The following is a 23477-nucleotide window of genomic DNA, read 5'->3' on the forward strand; positions in this document are numbered from 1 at the left end:
GCTACAGAGCAGTTAAAGAGATTCTCTGGCAGCTATTTCAACTTAAGAGCAACAGTAATTCCGCCACCACCATCCTTGCTGCACTTTCCCTCCACTGCGGGGAAGTGGTCAGTGGAGCTCTTCCTGCTGCCTCCAAAACCTTCTTCTGTGGCATCATGGAAGGGATGCAGTGGAGAGTATTGTTAATAGGCACAGATGGTGTTACAAATCCTGTCTGCAGATTGAAAGAAGCCTGCCCACCCTGCCTTTCTGCAGCAGAACTGTACCGGTGTGAGAGCTCAGGGCCCTCCTATCACAGGATGGATGAGAACATGACTTGGAGAAAGATTAGGTCTTTTCGAGCTTACCCACACAACTTTTCTCCATGAACTTCATTTTGTTCCTTGGGATATAAATGCAACAGAAACAGTTAAAACAGTAAAATGTATGTGGTTATCCTTTATGCATCTTCAGTACCATATTTTTTTTCTCTTTTCCACCCACAGTGAATGCACAATGAATGGCATTAAGTGTGAATATGATGAAGATGGTATGTTGACACAGCAGCTTTTATCTGAACATGAACTTTTTGGAACAATCTATTCCATATTACAGGAAATCTAATGATGATATTCTCTTTTGATTTACAGACTGCTACTGCACATATGATGGAAAGCAATATGAGTATGAGGATGTCATCTACAACACTACAGATGGTATTGGCGGATGTATCATTGCAACTTGTGGTCACAATGGAACAATTGATAGAAAAGTCTATGCATGTTCTACACCCTTAACCACAACACCGTTTGTATTTTCCTCTTCAACACCTATATCCACCACAACAGGTATATTTTGAATGAATACATGCGCTCACTGTACTCTTACTTGCTGTTGATTGACATTTACCTACCAAACCATGCCTATAACTCTAATGAATGGATCAGAAACTCAAAAACTAATAAGACCTATTTTTATTTGCATTTTGTGTATTTTATATAGTTTTGATTATAGCTAGAAAACAAATTGAAACATGAAAATATAGAAAATAAAACCACTGTGCATGGTTTTGATATTATCTTTGCTCAAATTCAGACAGATTCATTAGAAAACAATCCCATGGGTATTTTATAAACTGTTATGGCAACTGATTCTGTACCACGCTTGTTAAAACTGCTATATAGAAAATTTCCACAGATAGTAATCGGCACAGTCATAGAATCATTCCCTATTATTCATTTATTAAATTGCAGAATGACTAATTTCTCCTAAAATCCCTGTCAGTATCACAGTATTTTGAAAATGTGGTTAGTAAATGGATTGCTCAGACCGAGATACTATGCTTTTCACCTCTAGATCTCTGGTTCAATCTGTCCCAGATTGGTAATGGCTGAAAGTCATGACCATCTGATGGTTGTTTGGTAGCACACGTGAGATTAGTTAGTCATTTTATTATAGTTCTTAGTGCTACATCACAGAAACTGCCACCATAGTTGACATTAACTGGCAACTTTTCAGAAGTTTCAGAGAGGCCTGCATTGAATCAGCAAGGAGCATGAACTACTCTCTCCACCCAAGAGATGGTCCTTTACAAACAGTCTTGAAGCACATTAGGACAGCATAAGGAAACTTATACCCCTGATTCAACCCTGCAGTAATTGTTCTATGAATAAATAGAGAGGAGTGCAGGCAATGTGACATGTTCATGAGCAGTAAATTTATATAACAAATAAATTATGTGCATATGTGGCCTACTCCAAAGCCCACTGAATTCAATTATGTCTTTCCATAGCTTCAGTGGGCTTTGGATCGGGACCTTAATGTTCATGAGAAAGTGCAAACATGCTGCGCAAAATGGAAAATGTTATGCAAAGATGTTTTTTCCCAAGTGTGCAAATTATGCATGTGTAAGTCAAGCAACTATTTTTGAAATTTTGGTCATTACTCTTTTTCCTAGCACATCACAAGAAATAATGGACATGCCCTTGGAAGTGATAAATCCAGGCATACTAACAAATTCATATGTTGTGGTTATTTTCACTATTTGAATGGATATTCATTATAATTAACTAGCCTAATAAATGGATATATTTTTGAGCTGAGTATACTAGCTCATGCCCTTTGGCCAGTGCCTAGACAAGCCCATCTTCCTACAGATAGTAGACATCACACTCAGTCTATTTGGTATAACAGAAAAGAGAATATTTGCTGGAACTTCTTGGTATTCTTCATTTAAAATTGAAGGTTGAGTACTAAATTTTCATTATTTTTGGTTTTTAACTACAGTGACACCGACTACACCAGTCTGCGTTCGTGAAGTATGTCAGTGGTCACAATGGTATGATGTGAGCCATCCAGGGCCTGGGATCAACGATGGAGATTTTGACACTTTTGAGAACTTAAGAGACAAAGGTTATAAAGTTTGCAAAGCTCCAAAGGCTGTTGAATGCAGAGCTGAAAAATTCCCAAACACACCATTAAATGAACTAGAGCAAAAAGTAGAATGTAGTACAACAACGGGACTAATATGTTATAATAAGGATCAGCATCAAAAGATCTGTGACAACTTCCAGATAAAAATCTTATGCTGTAGCTTTGTACCATGTGATTATACATCTCCTGCCACCACAGCGCCTGAGGAGACTACGACACCCATCTCAAAAACGACCACTTCAGAAACTACTGTAACCAGTATATCTTCAACAACTACAGCACTACCTACCAGCACAGAACCTAAAACAACTATTCTTTCCACAAGTGCCATGACCTCCAAAACTCCTTCCACAACTCCAGTCACAGAAACAGCGAGTGTGTCCACTTCAACTCTTAGAACCACAGCTCCAACAACAACAATCCCTGAAACAACTTCTAGCCCTTCAACAGAAACTGTATATACTACAGGGGAAATCACCTCCATAACACCTTGTAAACCAAAATGCAAATGGTCTGAATGGCATGATGTCCATTTTCCCAGTCTGGACAATAAAGGAGATTCTGAAACATATGATGATATTAGAGCAGCAGGAAAAGTGATCTGCAGCAAACCTGAAAATATAGAATGTCGAGCTGAGAAATTCCCAGAAAAATCAATTGATAACATTGGCCAAACTGTCCAGTGCAATGTATCCTTTGGACTTGTCTGCAGAAATGAAGATCAGGAAGGAGTGCTCCAAATGTGCTATAACTATCAAATAAAAGTATTCTGCTGTGATGATTTTAGTCATTGCCCATCCACAACTACAGAAACTACAACAACTGCAGGCACAACTATTATTTCAACGGAAACTTCCACCCAGACTCCTACAACTACAGAAACTACAACTTCAACAGTAAGAACTACACCTTCAACCGCCACCACAACAGAAACCACAACCAAAGAAGTTACAACAGCTACTCCTTTAACAACCACCCCTGTAGAAACTACAACAATCATAACTATACCTTTCACTACCACAACCACAGAAACGACAACTACTCTAGGCACACCCATTGTTTCAACAGAAACGTCCACACTGACTTCTACAACTACAGAAACTACATCAACAGTAGGAACTACACATTCATCCACCACCAGCATAGAAACTACAACCATCACAACTACACCTTTCACTACCACAACCACACCAACTACAACAACCTCAGGTACTACAACCATGACAACCCCTCACACTACTACTACAATACCAACCACTACGCCAATAACCTCAACACCAATTCCAGACACTTTTACAACTACAACTACTTCACCAACCACTACTCAAACCACCACCACAGAATTTACCACAATAGTAAGTACAACCACTACACCAACAACCACTGAAACTACCACAGCTGCAACTACTACACCTATTTCAACAACAAAACCTACATCATCAATAACAGTAACTACTCCAGCAATAACCACAGTCTCAGAAACTACAACAGCTGTGACAACTGTTCCTATAACAACTCCTGGTTGTTTTAAAGAACTATGTGAATGGTCACAATGGTATGATGTAAGTTACCCAGGGTCTGCTATCAATGATGGAGATTTCGATACATTTAAGAATATAAGAGCCAAAGGATACAAAGTATGCAAAGCTCCAAAGGCTGTGGAATGCAGAGCAGAAAGATTCCCTAACACAGCATTAAATGAGCTGGAGCAAAATGTAATATGCAGCAAAACAGAAGGGCTGATATGTTATAACAAGGATCAACTTCCACCAATCTGCTATAATTACCAGATCAAAATTCAGTGTTGCCAAAATGTAAATGTACCATGCCCAGCCACTACAACGACAGTAACAACCATCCCAACGACTACCCGAATAGTAACAACCACCCCAGCCACTACCCCAATTGTAACAACCACCCCAGCCACTACAACAATACTAACAACCACCACCACAATACTAACAACCACCCCAACCATTACCCCAATAGGAACAACCACCCCAGCCACTACTCCAAGAGTAACAACCACCCCAACCATTACCCCAATAGGAACAACCACCCCAGCCACTACTCCAAGAGAAACAACCACCCCAGCCACTACTCCAAGAGTAACAACCACCACAACAATACTAACAACCACCCCAACCATTACCCCAATAGGAACAACCACCCCAGCCACTACTGCAATACAAACAACCACCCCAGCTACAACCCAAATAGAAACAACCACCCCAGCAACTACAACACCAGTAACAACCACTCCAGCCACTACAACAGTGAAAACCACCCCAGCTACTACCCGAATAGAAACAACCACCCCAGCAACTACTCCAATAGTAAAAACCAGCCCAGCCACTACAACACCAGTAACAACCACTCCAGCCACCTCAACAGTGAAAACCACCCCACCTAGTACCCGAACAGAAACAACCACCCCAGCAACTACTCCAATAGTAAAAACCACCCCAGCCACGACAAAGACAGTAACAACAAGGACGACAGCAATAACACACCACATTATTACCCATATAAAAACAACAAAACCACCTCAAACAGGACCTATACATCAAGAAACGACTAAAGCAATGCACAGTACAACTAAAGAAACCACACTGGTGAGTAAAACAACACCAGAAAGAACTCCAGTCACAACAACATCAACAATCTCCACAACACTGCCAACAACCACAATTGTAGAAACCACCACTAGTGAAACAACCCAAAGCACAACGACAATTGGTACCACCTCTCTACCTACCACAGAAATCCCCACAACATCGCCAAGACCCACAACTTCACAAACATCTATTTCCTCAACTACAACGTGTCAGCCAACGTGCACATGGTCCAAATGGTTTGATGTTGATTTTCCCTCTTCTGGACCTAAAGAAGGAGACATTGAAACCTACAACAACATAAGGGCAGCAGGAGAGAAAATCTGCAGAAAGCCTGAAAATATTGAGTGTAGGGCAGAACATTACCCGGACAAGAGCATCGACCAGATCGGTCAAGTTGTGCAGTGCGATGTCAATTTCGGGCTGGTGTGCAAAAATGAGGATCAAATTGGGAAATTTAAAATGTGTGTCAATTACGAGGTACGTGTTTTCTGCTGTGAAGAAAACCCTAACTGCCCAACCACAACCAGAAGTATCGCGACCACAACTACACGTATGCCACCAACTACACTCAAAGAAACCACCAGTGAAGTCACAACTTCGCCTAAACCACCAGTCACAAAAACACCAGGAACTACCACTTCTGAAACAACTCCAGTCACTACACCTAAAAGTACAACCAGAAGCACAACGGGCACCACTACTCTGCCTCCCAAAGAAACCACCACAACATCAGCAATCTCCACAACACTGCCAACTACCACAATTGTAGAAACCACCACTAGTGAAACAACCCAAAGTACAACGACAATTGGTACCACCTCTCTACCTACCACAGAAATCCCCACAACATCGCCAAGACCCACAACTTCACAAACATCTATTTCCTCAACTACAACGTGTCAGCCAACGTGCACATGGTCCAAATGGTTTGATGTTGATTTTCCCTCTTCTGGACCTAAAGAAGGAGACATTGAAACCTATAACAACATAAGGGCAGCAGGAGAGAAAATCTGCAGAAAGCCTGAAAATATTGAGTGTAGGGCAGAACATTACCCGGACATAAGCATCGACCAGATCGGTCAAGTTGTGCAGTGCGATGTCAATTTTGGGCTGGTGTGCAAAAATGAGGATCAAATTGGGAAATTTAAAATGTGTTTCAATTACGAGGTACGTGTTTTCTGCTGTGAAGAAAACCCTAACTGCCCAACCACAACCAGAAGTATCGCGACCACAACTACACGTACGCCAACAACTACACTCAAAGAAACCACCAGTGAAGTCACAACTTCGCCTAAACCACCAGTCACAAAAACACCAGGAACTACCACTTCTGAAACAACTCCAGTCACTACACCTAAAAGTACAACCAGAAGCACAATGGGCACCACTACTCTGCCTCCCAAAGAATCCACCACAACATCAGCAATCTCCACAACACTGCCAACTACCACAATTGTAGAAACCACCACTAGTGAAACAACCCAAAGTACAATGACAACTGGTACCACCTCTCTACCTACCACAGAAATCCCCACAACATCGCCAAGACCCACAACTTCACAAACATCTATTTCCTCAACTACAACGTGTCAGCCAACGTGCACGTGGTCCAAATGGTTTGATGTTGATTTTCCCTCTTCTGGACCTAAAGAAGGAGACATTGAAACCTATAACAACATAAGGGCAGCAGGAGAGAAAATCTGCAGAAAGCCTGAAAATATTGAGTGTAGGGCAGAACATTACCCGGACATAAGCATCGACCAGATCGGTCAAGTTGTGCAGTGCGATGTCAATTTTGGGCTGGTGTGCAAAAATGAGGATCAAATTGGGAAATTTAAAATGTGTTTCAATTACGAGGTACGTGTTTTCTGCTGTGAAGAAAACCCTAACTGCCCAACCACAACCAGAAGTATCGCGACCACAACTACACGTACGCCACCAACTACACTCAAAGAAACCACCATTGAAGTCACAACTTCGCCTAAACCACCAGTCACAAAAACACCAGGAACTACCACTTCTGAAACAACTCCAGTCACTACACCTAAAAGTACAACCAGAAGCACAATGGGCACCACTACTCTGCCTCCCAAAGAATCCACCACAACATCAGCAATCTCCACAACACTGCCAACTACCACAATTGTAGAAACCACCACTAGTGAAACAACCCAAAGTACAATGACAACTGGTACCACCTCTCTACCTACCACAGAAATCCCCACAACATCGCCAAGACCCACAACTTCACAAACATCTATTTCCTCAACTACAACGTGTCAGCCAACGTGCATGTGGTCCAAATGGTTTGATGTTGATTTTCCCTCTTCTGGACCTAAAGAAGGAGACATTGAAACCTATAACAACATAAGGGCAGCAGGAGAGAAAATCTGCAGAAAGCCTGAAAATATTGAGTGTAGGGCAGAACATTACCCGGACATAAGCATCGACCAGATCGGTCAAGTTGTGCAGTGCGATGTCAATTTTGGGCTGGTGTGCAAAAATGAGGATCAAATTGGGAAATTTAAAATGTGTTTCAATTACGAGGTACGTGTTTTCTGCTGTGAAGAAAACCCTAACTGCCCAACCACAACCAGAAGTATCGTGACCACAACTACACGTACGCCAACAACTACACTCAAAGAAACCACCAGTGAAGTCACAACTTCGCCTAAACCACCAGTCACAGAAACACCAGGAACTACCACTTCTGAAACAACTCCAGTCACTACACCTAAAAGTACAACCAGAAGCACAACGGGCACCACTACTCTGCCTCCCAAAGAAACCACCACAACATCAGCAATCTCCACAACACTGCCAACTACCACAATTGTAGAAACCACCACTAGTGAAACAACCCAAAGTACAACGACAATTGGTACCACCTCTCTACCTACCACAGAAATCCCCACAACATCGCCAAGACCCACAACTTCACAAACATCTATTTCCTCAACTACAACGTGTCAGCCAACGTGCACATGGTCCAAATGGTTTGATGTTGATTTTCCCTCTTCTGGACCTAAAGAAGGAGACATTGAAACCTATAACAACATAAGGGCAGCAGGAGAGAAAATCTGCAGAAAGCCTGAAAATATTGAGTGTAGGGCAGAACATTACCCGGACATAAGCATCGACCAGATCGGTCAAGTTGTGCAGTGTGATGTCAATTTCGGGCTGGTGTGCAAAAATGAGGATCAAATTGGGAAATTTAAAATGTGTGTCAATTACGAGGTACGTGTTTTCTGCTGTGAAGAAAACCCTAACTGCCCAACCACAACCAGAAGTATCGCGACCACAACTACACGTACGCCACCAACTACACTCAAAGAAACCACCATTGAAGTCACAACTTCGCCTAAACCACCAGTCACAAAAACACCAGGAACTACCACTTCTGAGACAACTCCAGTCACTACACCTAAAAGTACAACCAGAAGCACAACGGGCACCACTACTCTGCCTCCCAAAGAAACCACCACAACATCAGCAATCTCCACAACACTGCCAACTACCACAATTGTAGAAACCACCACTAGTGAAACAACCCAAAGTACAACGACAATTGGTACCACCTCTCTACCTACCACAGAAATCCCCACAACATCGCCAAGACCCACAACTTCACAAACATCTATTTCCTCAACTACAACGTGTCAGCCCACGTGCACATGGTCCAAATGGTTTGATGCTGATTTTCCCTCTTCTGGACCTAAAGAAGGAGACATTGAAACCTATAACAACATAAGGGCAGCAGGAGGGATAATCTGCAGAAAGCCCGAAAATATTGAGTGTAGGGCAGAACATTACCCAGACATAAGCATCGACCAGATCGGTCAAGTTGTGCAGTGCGATGTCAATTTCGGGCTGGTGTGCAAAAATGAGGATCAAATTGGGAAATTTAAAATGTGTGTCAATTACGAGGTACGTGTTTTCTGCTGTGAAGAAAACCCTAACTGCCCAACCACAACCAGAAGTATCGCGACCACAACTACACGTACGCCAACAACTACACTCAAAGAAACCACCAGTGAAGTCACAACTTCGCCTAAACCACCAGTCACAGAAACACCAGGAACTACCACTTCTGAAACAACTCCAGTCACTACACCTAAAAGTACAACCAGAAGCACAACGGGCACCACTACTCTGCCTCCCAAAGAAACCACCACAACATCAGCAATCTCCACAACACTGCCAACTACCACAATTGTAGAAACCACCACTAGTGAAACAACCCAAAGTACAACGACAATTGGTACCACCTCTCTACCTACCACAGAAATCCCCACAACATCGCCAAGACCCACAACTTCACAAACATCTATTTCCTCAACTACAACGTGTCAGCCCACGTGCACATGGTCCAAATGGTTTGATGTTGATTTTCCCTCTTCTGGACCTAAAGAAGGAGACATTGAAACCTATAACAACATAAGGGCAGCAGGAGGGATAATCTGCAGAAAGCCCGAAAATATTGAGTGTAGGGCAGAACATTACCCAGACGTAAGCATCGACCAGATCGGTCAAGTTGTGCAGTGCGATGTCAATTTTGGGCTGGTGTGCAAAAATGAGGATCAAATTGGGAAATTTAAAATGTGTGTCAATTATGAGGTACGTGTTTTCTGCTGTGAAGAAAACCCTAACTGCCCAACCACAACCAGAAGTATCGCGACCACAACTACACGTACGCCAACAACTACACTCAAAGAAACCACCAGTGAAGTCACAACTTCGCCTAAACCACCAGTCACAGAAACACCAGGAACTACCACTTCTGAAACAACTCCAATCACTACACCTAAAAGTACAACCAGAAGCACAACGGGCACCACTACTCTGCCTCCCAAAGAAACCACCACAACATCAGCAATCTCCACAACACTGCCAACTACCACAATTGTAGAAACCACCACTAGTGAAACAACCCAAAGTACAACGACAATTGGTACCACCTCTCTACCTACCACAGAAATCCCCACAACATCGCCAAGACCCACAACTTCACAAACATCTATTTCCTCAACTACAACGTGTCAGCCCACGTGCACATGGTCCAAATGGTTTGATGTTGATTTTCCCTCTTCTGGACCTAAAGAAGGAGACATTGAAACCTATAACAACATAAGGGCAGCAGGAGGGATAATCTGCAGAAAGCCCGAAAATATTGAGTGTAGGGCAGAACATTACCCAGACGTAAGCATCGACCAGATCGGTCAAGTTGTGCAGTGCGATGTCAATTTCGGGCTGGTGTGCAAAAATGAGGATCAAATTGGGAAATTTAAAATGTGTGTCAATTACGAGGTACGTGTTTTCTGCTGTGAAGAAAACCCTAACTGCCCAACCACAACCAGAAGTATCGCGACCACAACTACACGTACGCCAACAACTACACTCAAAGAAACCACCAGTGAAGTCACAACTTCGCCTAAACCACCAGTCACAGAAACACCAGGAACTACCACTTCTGAAACAACTCCAATCACTACACCTAAAAGTACAACCAGAAGCACAACGGGCACCACTACTCTGCCTCCCAAAGAAACCACCACAACATCAGCAATCTCCACAACACTGCCAACTACCACAATTGTAGAAACCACCACTAGTGAAACAACCCAAAGTACAACGACAATTGGTACCACCTCTCTACCTACCACAGAAATCCCCACAACATCGCCAAGACCCACAACTTCACAAACATCTATTTCCTCAACTACAACGTGTCAGCCCACGTGCACATGGTCCAAATGGTTTGATGTTGATTTTCCCTCTTCTGGACCTAAAGAAGGAGACATTGAAACCTATAACAACATAAGGGCAGCAGGAGGGATAATCTGCAGAAAGCCCGAAAATATTGAGTGTAGGGCAGAACATTACCCAGACATAAGCATCGACCAGATCGGTCAAGTTGTGCAGTGCGATGTCAATTTTGGGCTGGTGTGCAAAAATGAGGATCAAATTGGGAAATTTAAAATGTGTGTCAATTACGAGGTACGTGTTTTCTGCTGTGAAGAAAACCCTAACTGCCCAACCACAACCAGAAGTATCGCGACCACAACTACACGTACGCCACCAACTACACTCAAAGAAACCACCAGTGAAGTCACAACTTCGCCTAAACCACCAGTCACAGAAACACCAGGAACTACCACTTCTGAAACAACTCCAATCACTACACCTAAAAGTACAACCAGAAGCACAACGGGCACCACTACTCTGCCTCCCAAAGAAACCACCACAACATCAGCAATCTCCACAACACTGCCAACTACCACAATTGTAGAAACCACCACTAGTGAAACAACCCAAAGTACAACGACAATTGGTACCACCTCTCTACCTACCACAGAAATCCCCACAACATCGCCAAGACCCACAACTTCACAAACATCTATTTCCTCAACTACAACGTGTCAGCCAACGTGCACATGGTCCAAATGGTTTGATGTTGATTTTCCCTCTTCTGGACCTAAAGAAGGAGACATTGAAACCTATAACAACATAAAGGCAGCAGGAGAGAAAATCTGCAGAAAGCCTGAAAATATTGAGTGTAGGGCAGAACATTACCCGGACATAAGCATCGACCAGATCGGTCAAATTGTGCAGTGTGATGTCAATTTCGGGCTGGTGTGCAAAAATGAGGATCAAATTGGGAAATTTAAAATGTGTTTCAATTACGAGGTACGTGTTTTGTGCTGTGAAGAAATTGTAAATTGTCCTGTTACAACCTCAGTTTTGTCAACAACGCCCACACGAGTAACCACTCCAACTGTATCAAGTACACAAACAGGAACAACAGAAGGAACCATGACAACTACTCACTGCTTTTGCCAAATTGAGGATGCTGTTTTTGCACCTGGTAAGTCTTTTACAATCCATGAGAATATATTTAAAATAGATTTTTATATCATGTTTGAGTGGGTATTTTAATTAAAGTACAGATTAGAATTTTCTAATTATATGAAAATTTTACATAGTCACATTTAACTAATGCAGTTTTTTCAATCATTATTTTATGTTTTTTCTTTGTATATTGTATTGTGTGTATTCTAATGGTTGTTTTTTTATAGGTGAAATTATTTACAACAGAACAGACAAGGATGGATGTAATTTTTATGCCATTTGTAGTAAAACATGTTCAGTGGAGCGATTTAAGGGACCATGTAGCTCAACAACTCCAGCAACAACAAATACACCGACAACTTCAACATCTAAACCAACTACGACTCCCACTACAACAGTTAGTTCAACCACTAAAATTGAGTGTCCTGATGCTAAACCTCCCAGAAAGGTATTGATCTCTTATGATCTTGTTCAGGCTTGAAATTACTTTTAATAATAATGGGGCTCGCAGGAAAGAACATTATAAATTATTTGAAACTGAAAGACCACATATGTTTTTAAAATAATTCTTGTGGTAGATAATGTGCCCCCGTTTGTGCAAAATTGGTATAAACTCTTGTAGGACAGCCTGGGTATTACATGTTAATTTGTGCAACCTGGTATCTGCAAATTGCAAAGAGAATTAATCTTCCAAAATATTTTATTGTAACTGAAGTGGATAGCTCTTTATTCTCTCCATTCTGTAATGGCCAGTCTTGCCTCTTCTGTACACTGGAGTAGGGGATGGGGATGCCTCTTACTCCTTGGGTATATTAGCTCTACACTGGACTGATAATTCTTCAGTATACTCAAGATAGTGTGGAAAACTGTTTCTGGGTCTACTTTACACTGTAACCCACAGAGAAGCTTAGGGTGTGCTAATAGGTGACCAGGTGTCCAGTTTTCAACCGGAACACCCAGTTGAAAAGGGATCCTGGCAGCTTTGGTCAGCATCACCGACCAGGCCATTAAAAGTCTGGTCTGCGGTGCTGCGGAGCTAAGGCAGGCTAGTCCCTAGCTGTCCTGGCTCTGTGCTGCACCCTGGAGATGGCCAGCAGGTCCGGCTCCTGGGCAGACGGGGGCATAGGGTTCCACTCACTGCCTCCACCCCGAGCACTAACTCCACACTCCCATTGGCCGGGAACTGTGGCCAATGGGAGCTGCAGGCAAGAACAGCATGCAGAAATGCCTGCCGCGCCTCCGCCTAGGAGCCGGACCTGCTGGCTACTTCTGGGGCGCAGCACAGAGTCAGGACAGGCAGGAAGCCTGTCTTTGTCCCCCCCCCCCCGCTGTGCCACTGACCGGGACTGCCGGAGGTAAGCCTGCGCCGCAGCCCCAAACCACTGCCCCCCTGACCCCCCCCAAACCCAGAGCCCCCACCTGCTCCCCAAAACCCTCATCCCCAGCCCCACCCCAGAGCCCACACCCCCAGACTGAGCCCTCATCCCCTCCCACATCACAACCCCTTGCCTCAACCCACAGCCCCCTCCGGCACCCTGAACCCCTCATCCCCAGCTCTACCCCAGACCCTGCACCTGCAGACGGAGCCCTCATCCCTGTGCCTTGACCAACATCCCTTTGCATAACCCAAGCTCTCACTCTTTCTCATGAAGATCTTTGGGCGGTAGTATCATACATGTTGCAAGGGCAAGGGGGCAATATGATTTCTCTGGGTTAAAACACACCTTCAAAATTACCTCTGCAGCCTTAGTATATGTGGGAATTTAGGGGGATGTCACTTCTCCCCGCTCTGATCATCATTAGGGAGAGATCTCTCATGCTGACATGGGTTGCTCCTCTCCTGACTGAGGTATAAAGCAATGGAGCTCTCCAGGCTTTGTTGCTCAATTAAAGTTCACACTGGCTGAGTCGCAACAGAATCTTTTTCTCACATATGAAAAATAATGGAAGTTCTGTGCATGCAGAACGCTGGTGTCATCTACAAGGATTCTGTCAGGAAATGAGTAGGGTCACGAAGTCCCCTCCCCTTGCCACAGTCCAGATTTAGGGCACGTAGAGAAGCTACAGAGCTTCCCCTGCCCTCTTCAGAATTCCTGGGGTACTGTGTGTCCAAGAAACCTGATTATGCTTTGGAACACCAGATGGAATATTACCACAGAGCACCATACTGCCAGAGTTTAGTCTTAAAGGTTTTTTGCTTTGTTTTTTTGCCATTGACACAAAAGTTATAGGAATATTATCATAAGGCAGAGCAGAACAAATGCCTGTAGACACGGCTGCCTAACCCTTTCCATTATAACTGTCTGTTTTCAGTTTTTTATAAGTTTCAACATATTCCTTGATTAGCTGCTTTGGGTTGAATTGTTTTAGAAAGTTTGAGCAAAGACAATTCCACTACTGCTCATCATTTTGTAGTGTAAAATGTACTGCACGATAACGGTCACCAAAATTTCCAAAATGTGGATGTCAAACATTAGAGAGAAGAAATATATCATAAGAAACATAACCACCCAAACACTGCAAGCATCATAACATTTTGGAACTAAAAATCTGTATAAAGCTCAAACCTAATTGTAAGCTCTTCTGACACCAATTCCGTTTTTTTTTTTTTAAACAGACAGGTGAAACATGGAAGATATCCAACTGTACCACTGCAACTTGCGAGGGAAATAACAAAGTTGTTATACAGCAAATAAAATGCCCACCTGTAAAGAAAATTACCTGTGCCAATGGATACCCACCAGTGAAGGTCTTCAGTGAGGATGGCTGCTGTTACCATTATGAATGTGAATGTAAGTGACAACTAAATTAAGGAAGAACATCACTGAAAATATACAACACACTTCAATGGAATATATGGGGATTTGTTTTTCATGGTTCCAGGGCTATCTAGAAGGTTGTGTTACTGGCTTAACTTTCTAAATTCTTTCTTGTAGACTTCTTTTAGTCTTAGCATCTACATTTTTCCTCTTTACCAGGTGTCTGTAGTGGCTGGGGTGACCCTCACTACATTACATTCGATGGAACCTATTACACATTCCTTGACAACTGCACATATACCCTTGTGAAGCAGATTACCCCTAAATATGACAACTTCCGTGTTGACATTGACAATTACTTCTGTGATGCAGAAGATGGACTTTCCTGTCCTCAGTCCATTATTGTTTACTACAAGTCCATGGTTGTAGTGCTGACACGTGAACTCTACAATGGAGTGATGGCTAATAAGGTAAAATATAATTCTTTAAAGGTTTTTTGCAGTGTTCCTATTAAATTTCCTATTTCAGCAAAACAGAAATAAGGTGTACCGGCATTTGTCTGAACCTCATGTGAAATATTGAGTGCATTTATGTTCATTATAGCACAGAAATGCTTAGGCAGAGGGCATCATAGGATAAAAAAAATTATGCCAATTCTCAAGAAGCAAACATATAATAGAAAGTGTAGGGAGCTAGAGCTATCCTTACTGGAAAATTAGAAAATTATGGAAGAGGTGGATGCATTTGACAGAGTTAAATTCCCAAGAGTGAGGAAGTTCAAAAACTAGGGAATATGTGGTATTGTAAAGTATAAAAGTAAAGTCACCAAATAAAATTAATAGGCAGCAGGTTTAAAACAAATAAAAGGAAATATTTCTTCACACAATGCACAGTCAACCTGTGGAACTCCTTGCCAGAGGATGCTGTAAAGGCCAAGACCATAACAGGATTCAAAAAAGAACTAGATAAATTCATGGAGGACAGGACCATCAATGGCTATTAGCCAGGATGGGCAGGAATGGTGTCCCTAGCCTCTGTTTGCCAGAAGCTGGGAATGAGCAACAAGGGATGGATCACTTGATGATTACCTGTTCTGTTCATTCCCTCCGGGGTACCTGGCATTGGCCACTGTCAGAAGACAGGATACTGGGCTAGATGGACCTTTGGTCTGACCCAGTAGGGCCATTCTTATGTTCTTAGTAAGATTAGATTATGAGTTCTAGCATGAGTCACAAACCCATGGAGTATGTTATTGAGGCAGGTGAATAAAGCAAGATATTCTGGTTTTGGAACTGATTAAGACACAGTCTTTTGTAAGGGCTGGTGTGGAAATTAATTGCTCCTGGGGGACTTCTGTCTGAGGCAAACCCATATATTGTGTGCAAAAAATCAATACAAAGGGGTACAGATATACACCAGAAAACCAATTCTCCCTTAATGGTGCAAACCAGCACTCACTCCACGTTAGTTGGCCGAATGGGGATCTCCCCCTGAGTATGGAGATCTTTAAATAGCATAAAGCCCCCCTAATAGCTGAAGAAAAGGGGATGAATGGTTGAAGAGAAGGGGATGAACTAGAGCATCCATTTACCCCAGTAATCCTAAATTGCTGTTGGCAGTTGGTGAAAATTAGAAGTGGCGTCATGCTGCCCTATTTTATTTTGGGGACTGACCTGGCACTCAGATGGCTCAGGATGGTGGGAGGGGAGATGCAAAGGTGTGTGCGTCTCGCCCCCATACAGAGCTGTGCCAAGCACTCATAAGCCACTGTCAGGGACAGGATAGGGCAGTGTCTCTCAACCTTTCCAGATGACTGTACCCCTTTCAAGAGTCTGTTTTGTCTTGTGTACCCCCAAGTTTCACCTCACTTAAAAAATCAGACATAAAAATACAAAAAAAAACCGGAGTACTTGTGACACCTTAGAGACTAACAAATTTATTTGAGCATAAGCTTTCGTGAGCTACAGCTCACTTCATCGGATGCATTCAGTGGAAATGAATGCATCCGATGAAGTGAGCTGTAGCTCACGAAAGCTTAGGCTCAAATAAACTGGTTAGTCTCTAAGGTGCCACAAGTCCTCCTTTTCTTTTTGCGGATACAGATTAACACGGCTGCTACTCTGAAACCTAAAAATACAAAAGTGTCACAGCCCACTACTACTGAAAAAGTGCTGACTTTCTCATTTTTACCATAGAATTATAAAATAAATCTATAGAAATACAAATATGGTACTTACATTTCAATGTATTGTATACAGAGCAGTATAAACAAATCATTGCCTATGAAATTTTAGTTTGTACTAACTTCGCTAGTGCTTTTTGTGGAGCCTGTTCTAAAACAAGGCAAATATCTAGGTAAGTTGATGTACCCCCTGGAAGACCTCTGAATACCCCCAGGAGTACCCATACCCCTGGCTGAGAACCACTGGAATAGGGCATATTGTAAAATGTAGCCCAATGATTCCCAGTCAAAACAGAATGGTACTTGAGGGATCTGCAACTCTCCCTCCTCCATCCCAATCAATGAGAAAAGAGTTAAGTTCCTAACATAGAAATAATTCCTGAAGAACAATATCACCAACCAAAAGTCCACACTTTTGTTAGCACCTGGAATTTGTATGTGGCAAATGTAAGTAACAGCTTAATTTCAAGAGGAAACAAATCATCATATAAAAATGATGGGTAAAATGTATATTTCAATACGAGTTCCAGGGGCTCTCCCTGAGCTAGACACCCCTCATGGTTTAGTCCATTATGATTATACAATAATGACAGGGTTATAACAGAATAATGGCATGAATCTTGCTGCAGCTTAAAAAATTACGGCCTAGTCATTTTCTGTAAGGAAAAATGCCTACAAAAAGACGCAAATGATATTTTCACTCTTTATATTTGGCCTTAAAATAATGTGTATTAGCATAGAGCCTGCCCACATGGAATATGACTAATTGCATAACAATGCTAATTGAACAGGACCACTCTGATAATTAGTCCCACAACTAAGTCACTCGGGGAGTGTAAAGCAGCACAAGAAAGGAAAAAAACCAATATGAGTTGTTATTATTATAAAATCCTGGTGTGGGATATGAGGAACATGGGATATGATATCATAAAATGACATGATTATAAATATTAGTAAACAAATTATTTTAAAATATGTGTCTAACAAAAGAGACTCCTGCAATTACTTAATTTTTAACCCCATACGCAGATTATCTTCAATAACATGATTGTCAAACCAGGCTTCCAGAAAGATGGCATTTCTGTTTCCATGCTTGGCATCAACATGGTTGTTGAAATACCTGAGATTGGAGCTACCATCACCTTCAGTGGGTTGATCTTCTCAGTGAAACTCCCATTCAGCAAATTTGGCAATAACACTGAAGGACAGTGTGGTAAGATAGATGCATTTAATCCTCCTCTTCTCACTCTCCCTATGTTTATTCCCTGAGCCAGATAGTTATTCAAGCTTACCATAGACTGAAATTCCTCAAAAGTAAAGTAAATGGATTTAGGTGAGAATTTGGATCTCATCCATTGTTACTTTTTTATATCACTTCTATCTGCTTCTAACAAATAGGTTCAAATGCTTAATATTTCAATGACCTGATTTTTGTCTTATCATTTTAACCTTACATAAACAATTATTAAGTAAACTCAAAAGAAATGATGCACTTTGAGTATCAAGCAATCTAAACTTACAAGGAGTTTGATCCATTCACTATGCATACCAGTTTTGAATTTGATATTAACGTAATGTGTTATGCACTTTGTCAGTGGCTCACACCCTTCTGATCTGGTTATGTTTGGTCTTCCAGGTACATGCACAAACATTAAATCAGATGACTGCCGCTTGCCAAGTGGTAAGATCATTCCTTCTTGTACCCAAATGGCTCCCTATTGGAAGGTTGACGATGGCAAGAAACAATACTGTGTAGGAACACCAACACCATCACCACCAAGACCCAGCACCCCAACTCCAGCTCCCACCTGTCCCCCTTCTGCTCTTTGCAAGATAATTTTGAGCAAGTAAGATAAAAAAATGAATTATTTTACTCTTCCTTAACTAAGCAAAAGTATCAAAAAATCCTATAAAATGATGGAGATAAGAACTAGATCCCCATCAAGCCCTTATCAACAAATACAGGGCCAAATCTAGGGTGGCCTTATGCACACGTCTGAAGGCCAAACAGCTGTGTGACAGCTGCAGAGGGGGGCAAATACAATAGAAGTCCTCTGCAAGTGGAAACCACATACTTGTTTACACCAAGGAGATCTCCATGATGATTCCACAGGTCTCTGAGGAGAGGGTATAGAGAATGTCAACAAGTCAGGGGCCTGGCAAGTAATAAAACCCAAATTTTCTGACTTGCAGTTATGTGCTTTAACCACAAAATCATCTATCCCCCACATGCTTTCCATGGCACATCTATCCACACCAAGTTATATTTTTCAAACAGTAACATCACTTTACATTTGTAAGATGCCTGATGAGTCTGGTTTATGAAAACGTAGACAGAAAGACAGACGCCTTTCCCCATAAAAAAATCTAAAATGTGTGTATATTGTACATAAAAAATGTTCTACATGATGGTTTCAGACTTCTCAGCCTTTCCATTCTGGAGTCTTTCTTCCACGTTTGTGCCCACTTTTAAAACAAAGCTGAGTTAAATTTCAGACAGAAACTCATCTCAAAGGAGAAGGACAGTATGCTCACACTATGATGTTCCTCTTTGACAAGAACAGATTTTGTATAGCAATGGTGGGAAATGAAACTATTTTCTTCTCTATTGTGTTTAAAGAGTCTTTGAAGAATGCCACAAGGTGATACCACCACAAGATTTTTACAAGGGCTGTGACTTTGATGCATGTTTCATGACCAATACATCCATGCAGTGTTCCAGCTTGGAGATATATGCCACTCTGTGTGCCACAAGAGGTGTTTGTATTGACTGGAGAGGAGAGACCAAAGGCAAATGCCGTAAGTACTGCAGCATTAACAAATACATGTGTTAATGAAATAGTAACTGGAGGCTTGTTCAGTAAGTTGGTCCTGCATCTCACACTTACTCAATGTATTTAATATCTCTATAAAAACATGAGCAGGTCTGTCTCAGTGGTTTAGTGGATAGAATATGGCAACATTAATTCAGATGATCCAGATTTGGAACAAACTTTGGATACCTAATTCGCAAATGGTAGTCAGCACGGAGCATCACAGAGGTGATACTGTAAAGGTCACATTCTCATCTCAGACCAATGTAAATCCAGTGTAGCTTCAGTGAAGCAATTGAAGCTATTGTGGATTTACACAGGTAACACTGAGACTAAGAATCTAGCCAGCTGTGTTTTGCGAAAGGTAAGCTACTACTTCGCTTCATTGTAGCACCCGCTTACTCGTTACAGGAGAGAACATGAGATTTCAGAGAGGGGAAGAGAGGATTGGAAAATTACTGGTGGAAAACGATGATACAAAATGAAGGGATAAACTAAAATTCTTACATCCCAACTCAATCTAGCTCAGGATCGTTACTCACCGTTTCACTGAGTGCTCTATTGACAGAAACACAGAATGAATGTGGAAGGGAGGTGGGGGCAGGGGGTTGGAAAGACCACTTAAAAACCTGGGACCTTAGATACATGGGACCTCTTTTGACAAAATATAACCCAAACTGAAATGCAATCTCTTAGCTTTTTAACTGTGTTATATTTTCCCCTTCCCATACAGCATATAAATGTCCAGTGGACAAAGAATATAAGCCATGTGGGCCTCTTAATCCTGCTACCTGTGATTCAAGGTATGGAAAGAACATACAAGCAAACCATTTAGTTCATTGTGTCCTTGTGGATTTTTGTCACTTAGGATCCTTTATTATCCACAGTGAATAATTCATCTGGTGAATTTTGGCATTTTTCATTAATAAAATGTATCATTATTCAGCCAGATCTAGTAATTAATGAAGAATGTAACCTGTAATTCCTATTGCTTCTTAAAAGTACTGAATAATTTTCCCTCTTCACATGTATCCATCATCTAAATGCTGTGACTTCCTGCACAGATTGCACTTGGCTGTTTAACTGTGAGAGAACTGTACTCTAAAATATGCCTCTTTCCACTCTAGGGCTATTCACCACAATGGCACTGGCCTAACTGAAGGATGTTTCTGCCCTGAAGGACAGTTTCTCTTCAATGAAAACAGCGGTGTTTGTGTCCCACACTGTCGTAAGTATGATGTTTTTTACTTTAGGGGTAGATACGGCTCTGGACTGGGAGTCAGAAGGCCTGAGTTCAAATCCCATCTCCACCACTGACGCTGGGCAAGTCTCTCCAGTTCTTTAGTCTCCCCATCTGCAAATTGGGAATAATAATAGTTATCCTCCTTTGTGAAGCATGCTGAGATCTCCTGATGGAAAATGCTTTATAAGAGATAAGCATTGTTGTTGTTTATCTAAGACTTGATCCAATGTCCAGTGAAATGAATGGGAGGCTTTCCACTGATTTCAGTGGTGTTGGATTGGGCCCTTGACAGTTTTATACAGAATGCTGAATATGGTGAATATTGCTTATGAAAGCAAGAAATTAATAATGCTTGCTAATTCCAGACCTGCCACTGCTATGGCCCATGCAAGATTCCCATATACCACTCTGCCAAAGCATCTCAACCCTGCCCTGTAGCACTCCTTCTACAGTGCTCCGCCTCTTCTCAGCACAGACTGATCATCATAATTGCCAGTTTGGTTATTTTATGGTGTGGCTAAATGTGCACTGATGACTGGGCTCAGAATTCATTTCACTTATATGACCTTAATTACAGCCATTGTATTCTGAAGTGAAAAACGAATACATTATATTTGTTCTACCATCTTCCCTGCTCCCACCTTATTGGTTCTTTTAATTTTAAAGTGTGTCCTCAGTGTATTATGAACCTGTGAAACATTCAAACTGACAAAAAGGTATATCTGATGTGTTGTTTTCCATATTTATCTGAAAATTTGCCCACCTTTCATCTCTGAAGAATTGCATCAATGTTTGAATGAATCTGTCAGCCCTCTTCTTCTAGGATTTATCTGCAGGCTTTTTCTGGCTGCAGTCGCCTGACCCAACCTTATCACATTTATTTCACATCACCTCAGTAGCACTAATGTTAATATCTATCCTTTCATTTTTGTCAGGTATCTGTATAGGACCAGATGGACTGCCCAAATTAGTGAGTACTGCAATCAGTATGTTTTACCAAATATAGATTGGTGAGCCCAAGGAACATTTCGGGGTTTATGAACATGGGGTTTGACAAACATTTTAACAGATTTTGAGGAATATTTATTTTTGGAAAATACGTGTCCCTTTTAAACTGTAGAAAAAATATGCAAGTGTCTGAATTCTGGAACCCTGTGTAATTTTATGAGTGACTAAATTATAGATAATGGGTTCATCCATTTCTAATCTTTGCATTACATTCTAAAAATACAAGAAGGACAAATAGCAGTCCTAGAGGACCAGAATATTGGTTTCCCTTATTTTCTGGAATTTGGCATGCAAAGTTTATTAGAAATGAAGGGCTGGATGGAGGAAAAATTAGTTATAGCTAGCAAACTTTGCAGTCCCAATTCTTTAATTCCATCTAATTTCTACAAGACCCATTTTATAACCTGACATATAATGCCGTACCTGATATGAGAATTTTGTTATGCATTCAGAGCACATATGGGTGTTCCCTATGCTCTTTCAATTGTATTTCTTGTATCTTTCCCACAATTTCTAGGAATTAACAGATTTATGCAAGGAAAGGTGGTCATGCTCAGATCCTTTCAGTAACATATGGGGCCCTCTTCTAAGGATTTTCAGAGTTTGAGGTTCCCCGATAAAGATTAGTCTAGAAATGACAAACATGAATGATGCTGATGCAGCTATGCATAGCTTTAGCCCTGAACAAGCTAACTCGTGCAAATAGTCTGACTCAGTTCTAAACAATTTTTTTTAACAGCCTGGAGACCAGTGGAAAAGCAATTGCCAGAACTGTGTTTGTGACAAGGACACTCTTATAGTGCAGTGTACAAAACAACAGTGTAAACCACTCCCACCAGTCTCTTGTGATGACCCAGGGTTTGTACCTGTGCAGTCACTGACACAAGAAGACCCATGCTGTGTCCAGACTGAATGCCGTAAGAATCCTCTCAGCTCTTCCATGTGGAAAATACTGTATATATTGTGGGGAACTTCTGAGACATCTTTTCAACATTTAATTTGTACTTTACTTTCTTCATATAGTGCCCACTTGTCCCCTCATGACTCCCACACCTTTTGCGTAGCATTTACAAGATGTCTGAAGAGAGCACCTTTTAAAAGAAATACATTTCATTTCTGAGAGAGAGAAAAAAGTATTTCACCAACACAGGGAAAGCATGCCTACCAAAAAGTCATTTGAAATTTCCAATTATTTTAACTGTTGGAGAAAACAAACTGTACCATCCCTAATAAGTAAATAATACCACCAGCAACAAAATCTCTCTAATATCACCTCATCCCACCAAAAAAAACCCACTATCACCAAAAGTTCTAAGCTATTTCACAAAATCTCTAGAACTTTTACATACTGCAGTAGAAGTTTTATGAATTCCTGAAAGTCACCAGATTCTCCATCCCTATAAATTTTCCCTTTCAAACTTGTCTCTGACTAGAGAGAGAAATTTCCACTAATCCACTCTTCTGAGCCAGAACATTAAACTTCTTGTTTTAAGAATTAAGGGTAAGAATAAAGCTCATTAACTTTAAATGAGGCTTTACAGAGGTTCTTCTAATCCCATCCTCATGCTTGCTCACAGAACTATGGTGCCCATT

General features: G+C 41.5%; 1 protein-coding gene across 1 annotated transcript in view; it reads left to right on the forward strand.

Annotated features, from left to right (window-relative positions):
- Positions 1–23477, forward strand: part of LOC125638455 (mucin-5AC) — an 81402-nt gene that overhangs the window by 51492 nt on the left and 6433 nt on the right. Inside the window, 13 exon segments of the mRNA XM_075130041.1 lie at positions 486–529; positions 630–827; positions 2266–11895; positions 12107–12327; positions 14497–14671; positions 14858–15108; positions 17850–18033; positions 18457–18667; positions 19441–19619; positions 20367–20436; positions 20761–20861; positions 21812–21846; positions 22624–22801. Coding sequence (XP_074986142.1) covers positions 486–529; positions 630–827; positions 2266–11895; positions 12107–12327; positions 14497–14671; positions 14858–15108; positions 17850–18033; positions 18457–18667; positions 19441–19619; positions 20367–20436; positions 20761–20861; positions 21812–21846; positions 22624–22801 — 11477 coding nt within the window.

Source organism: Caretta caretta, chromosome 6 (assembly GCF_965140235.1).
Source record: "Caretta caretta isolate rCarCar2 chromosome 6, rCarCar1.hap1, whole genome shotgun sequence".
Classification (NCBI taxonomy): Eukaryota; Metazoa; Chordata; order Testudines; family Cheloniidae; genus Caretta; species Caretta caretta.